Here is a 7763-nt window from a genome sequence, read left to right on the forward strand (position 1 = left end):
TCATGATATCATAGACATGTGAGTGTAAATGACACGCATGAAAAAATGATTAAACACTATTTTCCTTCTACGAGCAGTAATAAAATATTTCTTTCTACTGGCAATGATAAAATAAACAAATATTTCTGAAATATATTATCAGTAGGAACCCAGATTCAGCCTGTTGACACCTCTCTTTCATGTCTCTCCAACCCCTGAAATAGATGAAGATACTTCCTAGGAAAAAGTTTTAACTTTGGCAAATCTTAAAGAAAGAAAACTCATCTTAATCACTGGCCTTGTGACCTGAATAAACTGAAAACTGTAACTAAAAGGTTAGTAATTCAAGGTTGAAGTGTAAAAAGATATATGAAAAGTCTATCTTAAAGGACAAGCATGTAAAACAAAAACATAGAATAATAAGTTGGGTGAGATATTTAGGATTGGTGCAACTTACACCACATGCAAATGATCTGCAACAGTGAAACAGTTAGTTGATGATGATATATGATTTTCTAAAATATGGCTTTGGAGTCTGTAGATTATGAGGAAGGCTAAAAGTAAAGTGAAAATGAAAATGTAAGGCAAAATGTACATGCAAGAGGGAGAGAGGAGTGCAAGGGATAGAGTGAACTAGAACGACATGGTATACCGGGGTTAACATGCTGTCACTGGACTTAACAAGGGCATGTGAAACGTCTTGGGTAAACCATGGAAAGTTCTGTGGGGCCTGGATGTGAATATGGTGCTCTGGTTTCAGTGCACTGCACCTGACAGTTAAAGACTGAGTGTGAATGAATATGGCCTGTTTTGTGTGTTTTCCTGGTGCTACCTTATTGATGCAAGGGGTGGCAACGATGTTTCTTGTGGGGCAGGGTGGCGCTGGGAATGGATGAAGGCAAGCATGAATAAAAAAAACTGGGTAATGAGGCAGGATGGCCTGAGTTTAAGTCAGAATGAGGAGGATATGGTGGAAGTAGAGTATATTTAGGTACTTGGGAGTGGATTTGATAATGAAATGAACTATGGGAGCTAGGGTGACCTAAAGGGTGGAAGGGGGACTAAGGTTTTCAGCACATCAAGGAGAGTGTGAAAGGAGAGGTCAGTATCTGAAAAGGCAAAGACTGGCTTGTTTAAAGGTATAGAAATCTCAAAAGTGTCATAAGGATATGAACCTTAGGCACTATGCACAAATGAAAGGAAGAGAGTGAACATGTTGGAAATCAAAAGTCTGATGACAAAGTATGCTTTGAGGCAGGGTGACCATGTAGGAAAGGAAAAAGATAGGAAAGAAGTGTGATAGCAAGCAAAGTCTGACTGAAAGAGCCAAATAGGGTGTGCTAAAATAAGGACATAAAAGAAAATAAGTGGACTGAATAAGAGGATTCACATGTCAAAAGTGAAGGAAGAAAGTAGGAGGTATCCAAAAAGTAAATGTTAAGGTGGAGCAAAGGTTTTGGGGCTTCAACATTCAAGAAGGTGAGCAATGTGCATAGGAAAAAATAAATAAAACCATTGCAGTATATAGGATAGATGACATACTGTCACTGGACTGAAATGGCACATATAAAGCAGTCAAGGTAAATCATGTGGCATGTGAATATGGATGGTAGCTCTGCTTTCAGTACTTTATACATCACAGCTAAGAAGTGAGTGTGTGTGAATGAGGCTGTTGCTCATTTGTTCCTGGCACTGTCATACATGAGCAGAAAATGCCAAACAAGCAAAAAAAATTTATATTAATTATTATCATTATAATCACTACTAGTATCATTATAATCATCATTATCATCATTATCATTATCATCATCCTTATTATTGTCATTGATATATAAGTAATCATGATCATTATTACTATCATTACTATCATAATTTGTTTTAATGCTATTTTACATATTTTCATTTTCTTTTTTTCATGTTCATGAATTCCTGCATTAGCAAGATAGCACCAGGAACAGGCAAAGAAATGGGCTCATTGACTAACATCCTTTATCATTATCTTTATTATAATAATAATAATAATAATTATATAATCCTTTACTATCATTAATAGTGTTATTATCAATGTCATCATTATTAACATTATTATGAAAAGTAACACTATCATTCTGTAATTGTGATACCCACACAAAAATCTGGTAATTACCATTTAAAATAATGCTTTCATGTGCTAGGGTTCATTTGCAAAACATATCCTATTATTGGCTTATGGTGAGAATATCATTTGTCTGGCAGCATGGCACACTCTTGGAAGTAACATGACATGATTTGCCACTTTGGTTAACCCTTGACAATGAGACTGGAGGGATGCAATTTTTGCTAATTGTCCTCCTGTTTGCTGATGTTTTCAATATTTCTGTTCTGGGTGGAGCTTTTCCCCTACCAGGAACTAACTTAAGAAATTACTCCAAGAAAAAAAGACCAGTACTCTTGTCTGGAAGCATGAAATTTTTTCAACAACTGTGATTTCAAGATGTACTACCAGAGCCAAATTCACTATATGGACACTCATTTTCCTTCATTTCAAAAACATCCCTCTCCAAAAGGCCATGTCAACTCAACCTAGGAGAACCAGTAAGGCAACTGATAACCTAACAGAAATGGGTTTTTAACACTTCAAGCTTCATTAAGTTATCAGTGACCTTACTGGTCTTTCTAAGATATACCAAACATGTCCTTCTAAGATATACCAAAAATGCTGCCAGTAGCAAACTGTATCAATGTTATCCATATACTTCATTGCATTGTGGACTGGGTCCCTTTTCTTAAGAATAAGATATGAAATCTGAAATCTGACTCAAGTGCTACATGCAAATTTCTTAAATTTTCATAAGTTGTCTCTCCACCAGCAAAACGGCTACATCATGCAGGGGGAAAAAACACATAGAGTCAAAAATCACTCACTTGGAACAAAGATAATATCTCATCAAGCTGTAGCTTTAACACAGTTCTGATTTTTGGAAAATTATACACAAATTTTTTTGCTTCTTTGTGGCTGGTCATCCCACCTGAGGAAAGAAAAACTAAATGAAATTTTCTTAGATATATCTTATAACCTTTCTTCAGCACTCTAATGCTGGAAAGATATTGAAAAATTCTCTACGAAAACAAGAACAGGAAGAGAGGGATTAGAGCTCGACTTTGATAGAAAGGCCTTCTTGTTTGGGACTACATTCTTTGCACATGATCTGAATGAGTTTTACACTGTACAGAGGGAGGAAGAAGGTAAATGCTGAGGGAGTATGGTGATGATTTGTGAAAGGAAAGAAAAAGAAGTGGTTGTAATGCTATGCATAATGAATAGATATAGTGTGCAGAAGTGCAGGATAATGTTGGAAGGTGCTGTTGGAACAGGTTAGAGAATATTAGTACAACACAACTATGGCAAAATGGAAAAACTAAAGGAGAGAGCTACTCAAGGAAGGAAAAATGTGAACTGATTGTTGAAAAAAAAATTGGGAAAAGTATAATTATCAACCATAACCTGTGGGTATTGAACATGGTGTGTAATACAGCAAAAATCCAAGGATTCACACTGGTGAAATGAAACATTTGAAGGATCTTGAGGGGTCCCTGCATGGTTAGCAGATGGAATGGAGTAATTATGGTGAAATGAACCAATGATGTGGAATTTCAGAGACAGGGAAAGACATTGAGTCAGATATAAATTTTAAAGAAAATGACATGAAGTAATTTGGTCATGTGGAAGGAATACATGTTGATAGGTTGGTTAAGAAAGTATATGAGTGAGGGAGAAGGAAAAAGACTAAGGGGAAAGAACAGATGGCATCCTAGGTGGTGAAGTAAGGGATTATATTAGAGATATGAGGATAACTAACTGTACTAGGGAGATGTCTAGATAGGGTACCCGGAGAACTTTTCATCCAAGGCCATCCTCAATGAGAAAGGGAGGCTCCCATGGAAGAGAGAATTAAGAGATACAGAGAAAGAGAGACAGGGTTCTCAAGTTGATGTGACAATCTACAGCATTATCTTCTTTTACCTTTTTTAAGTCAATTTATCATACCAATATTTTACATCATCGTGCAAAATATCTCAACATAGAGTAAACTTCAAGTGAATACAAAATGATCACTCACCATAATAATGATAAATGATTGAATACCAACTCCTTAAGTAGTGGGAGCTTTGAGCTTTCTCTTGTGTCTTCAAACTTGTTGCTTCAAACCATTTTCTCTGAAGATTGACTATGTTATTTGTATGACTGTCTAAAACCCTAAGAACCATTGCAGCATACGACTGAAAAAATATCACATACTATTGTTTATCACATCAGTTAATGTGTATAATAATACTACTTTCAGAATTATCACTATGTCAAGTGATTTTGTAATTGGGGAACCAAATCTTTCAAAATTCTGAGTTCTGAAGTGAAAATCATATCAATTTCCATGTGAAAGATACTTCAGAAAAAACATGTACTTACAGCAACCTTACATTTTACTTGAAAGTGTGAAAATGGTTATTGCCTAAAATGTTTGACACAATCTGCTTAAGCCACAGTGATTTTGATTTAAAAAGGCACAGTTTATATTATCAACATAAATGTACAATGTATATAGATATATTTCTTGTTTCTGCTTATCAAAGAAATAGTGACATCTATATAATTCCACACTTCTATCTATTGGCACGCACAATAACCAATCATACAATCTGAATATGTTTACCATCTATGATGAATGATTCTTCACTTCTTACATTTCATAAACATTAAGCTATCACACAGAGTATTTACTAGTTATTAAAAAACTGGAAAATCCACAGAAACAGGGAAAGACTTATGCAGACTTCTGAATTTAATCCATAGATATGTAATTTCCAGAAAGATTCCTTGACATCTGACCTGAATTTGCCTACAGTTCATATCAGGTAACAGCAGCAATGAAGGAGAGAAACAGATGTAAAGACTTACCACAGGGTACCTTCGGAACTGTTGTGCAAGGAGATTAAGCATCTCAACATCAACGATGATATGCCTGAAAAATAAGCATGTATGTACACTGAAATTAGTTTGTGCACCAGAACAAGTGTGTGCATACATACATCCAACATATAGAAACTGCTTGTATACACAATAACAATCACATGCTTTTTATATAACACCGAAATTACAGTAAATATTGGTTGCCTGGGGATGCGAGGTGAGGTTTCTCACATTCTGTTGATTTCTAAAAGTATATGATCTACATTATTTAATTCCACATTTTCCTTGATCTTCATTGCCTTCCCCACTACCGTGCTCAGCTGGTCTCATTGTACTTTCTACCTGGCATACCATTATCACGGGAAATAAGCTATGGTTTTCACTTGTTCTATTGATTAATGGAAGTGTTACGCTTACCTTCTTCCCATATTTCCCACTCCTCTTCATAATAATTCCTACTATCACCCAAATATTGGAGGATTATAGAATCATATCTCATCAGCGTCCTTCTAAGCCACATATACTCAGTGTTACTAGTTCTATAACATTGACTTCTACTCCTATAAATTACTTCTATGGCGCTCTAAAACTACATAAATACACAACTGAAGGTTATCAAAAATCACTACCTTCATAAATTGAGGTTCTAAAATCACTCGCATTCAAGCAACTGTTCAGCATAAGGACTCAAAGAAATGTCCAATACATCTGAACTTTTCTTAATCATTACAAAACAGATCAAAATCTATTTATCCATTTAGTTTCAGAGAGCGGAGGAAGCTGCTAGAGAAGTGTGATTGTGAGGCTTCTCGGCTTTGGCTATGTTTTTGTTTATCAAGTTAGCGCTCACCACACCAGCAAACATGACCACAAACACCTTTCAGCGACCATAATCTTTAAGAATCATACACTCGCATTGGAAATCTTTAATTATATAAATGATATCCCTATGATAGTTCATTGTTTCATTCGATGCTACAGCTTATTCTATATGACATATATTCTCATTCCTGTAGATATTTCTGGTGAAAATACTACACCAAACTGTCAATCTTGAATCATCTTCTTGTTTCATTTAGTCATGCCTTAGGTTCTGTGTTAGGATTTTGTAAGCCATATTATGTCGAACAATATTTCCGAACAACCCGCTAATTATGTATTCTAGGTAACAACCTCGATAAACACCAACCCAAGCAAGGTGGCTTTCGCTCCAGCTCATTCTATCTAACTACTGTTCTATGACATTTTCTTCCATTTCAATTTCACTTATAGCTTTGCTTTTATCAAGAAATCATCTTACTCTGCGGGGTTAAGACTAAGAGACTCAGTAATGTTCACAATTATCTATTATGAAAGCTTGAGTCAACATCATCTCTGCTTTCCGCTTCCCCTGTATCACCTTTTCCAGTCCTTTAAATTCTTCCCTTTCATTCTATTTACTTACTCTGTCTCATCTCTAACAAAGAACAACATGGACCATGTGTACAATGAGAACGCATGTGATCTTTATTTATTCTTAACATCTGAAGGTGTTGAAAATATTGTCTGGTTGGTGCATGTAACTTGATGTAGGCAGCCTTAATCAATTGACTGTTGATAGACCTAGAGCCTAGATGACCAATTTACCTGGGGATGCCGAAATATGGGAAACCAGGGTTACTGATAAAGGATTCTTTTTTGCGGAATATAGATTAGAATAAAAGGAATGTAGATCAGCCCAGCCAGAAGTATGAAACAAGAAGACTCTCTCTCTCTCGGGAGAGAACCTCGAAAATAGGAGATTATAAAGTGCAGACCATCCGTGTTGAATTAGAAAATCGAGCAATTGAAAGTACATATAGTTCTTTTAAAGCCCACAGATTCATTGGGGCAGAAAGTACTTCGGAATACATACAGTAAAGAATGAGTTATTGAGAATGTAAACAATTGTCCAAATGAAGAACATTTGGTGAGATATGATACAGTGCACTGCTTCTGCCGCTTTTGTTTACCAGCAGAATAACTGAAGGAAGATTTTTGTACATATCTTTAATCTGTGCTGTCGATGTCTTCCATAGATTTTCAGAATGTTTACATCATCGTATAATGTGTGGTTGATGTTGAATGTAGGGATGGTTGTAAGGTTGATGACCAGTCTGACTACCTGGACGTGCGTGGTTAGGCCATTGTTCTGAGATGGTTGAGTGATCTTCTTTAGCGTCGAGGACATTGAAGCTTAATGTTTCCCTGCTGGTATTCTACTTGAGGCAGACCTTGTATTGACATATAGGATAAAGTTTTTTTTTTTTTTACCCTATAACCTTTTGTTTCCCTCGTTTCCCTCTTATCTTTACACACTATGCCTGTTGCTACATATACTGATGTAAGTAAGGTAAACAATCTGAATGTGATAGTAAGGAACTGCTTGGAATAGTTGGAGGAAGAGCCGTTCTTGTAGATGTGTTGGTGCAAAAGTCTGTGTAGCCTACGTGGTGAAAACGAAGCTGGGTTGACTGAGGGAGATCGCCAGTCAAAATATTAAAGAAACTGGGAAAAACGTTTTCATTGACACGTTTTCTACAGTTCGAAAACACAAACTCTGTTGGAATTATATCTGTGGCTAAATCCCATAAGAAAAATGCTTCTTCTAAGAAAATGAAGTCTGTAACGTACTCATTTCAACTATAGTAGTTTCAAATGCTCCTTAATATAATTACGTGAAAAATTTACAAGTGAGATAGAATGTTGTATGTTGGTTTTATTCAGGGCTCGTGATATCCCAAGGTGCATGTGAATACATACGTATCATCCGATACTAATGAGAGACAGCATCCTTAATCTTTCTAGGATAGTAAAA

General features: G+C 35.9%; 1 protein-coding gene across 2 annotated transcripts in view; it reads right to left on the minus strand.

Annotated features, from left to right (window-relative positions):
* The window catches only part of LOC139746407 (uncharacterized), a 34057-nt gene extending 28294 nt beyond the window's left edge, over positions 1-5763 (minus strand). The window contains exons 1-4 of one of the 2 annotated variants that reach the window (XM_071657620.1): positions 5557-5763; positions 4916-4979; positions 4080-4239; positions 2884-2987 (exon numbers count right to left, since the gene is read on the minus strand). In XM_071657620.1, coding sequence (XP_071513721.1) covers positions 2884-2987; positions 4080-4239; positions 4916-4957 — 306 coding nt within the window. In that variant the 5' untranslated portion in view covers positions 4958-4979; positions 5557-5763. The remainder of the gene's footprint in view (positions 1-2883; positions 2988-4079; positions 4240-4915; positions 4980-5556) is intronic. The other variant, XM_071657621.1, reaches the window with a different exon arrangement.
* Positions 5764-7763: the final 2000 nt, after the last annotated feature.

Source organism: Panulirus ornatus, chromosome 65 (assembly GCF_036320965.1).
Source record: "Panulirus ornatus isolate Po-2019 chromosome 65, ASM3632096v1, whole genome shotgun sequence".
NCBI lineage: Eukaryota > Metazoa > Arthropoda > Malacostraca > Decapoda > Palinuridae > Panulirus > Panulirus ornatus.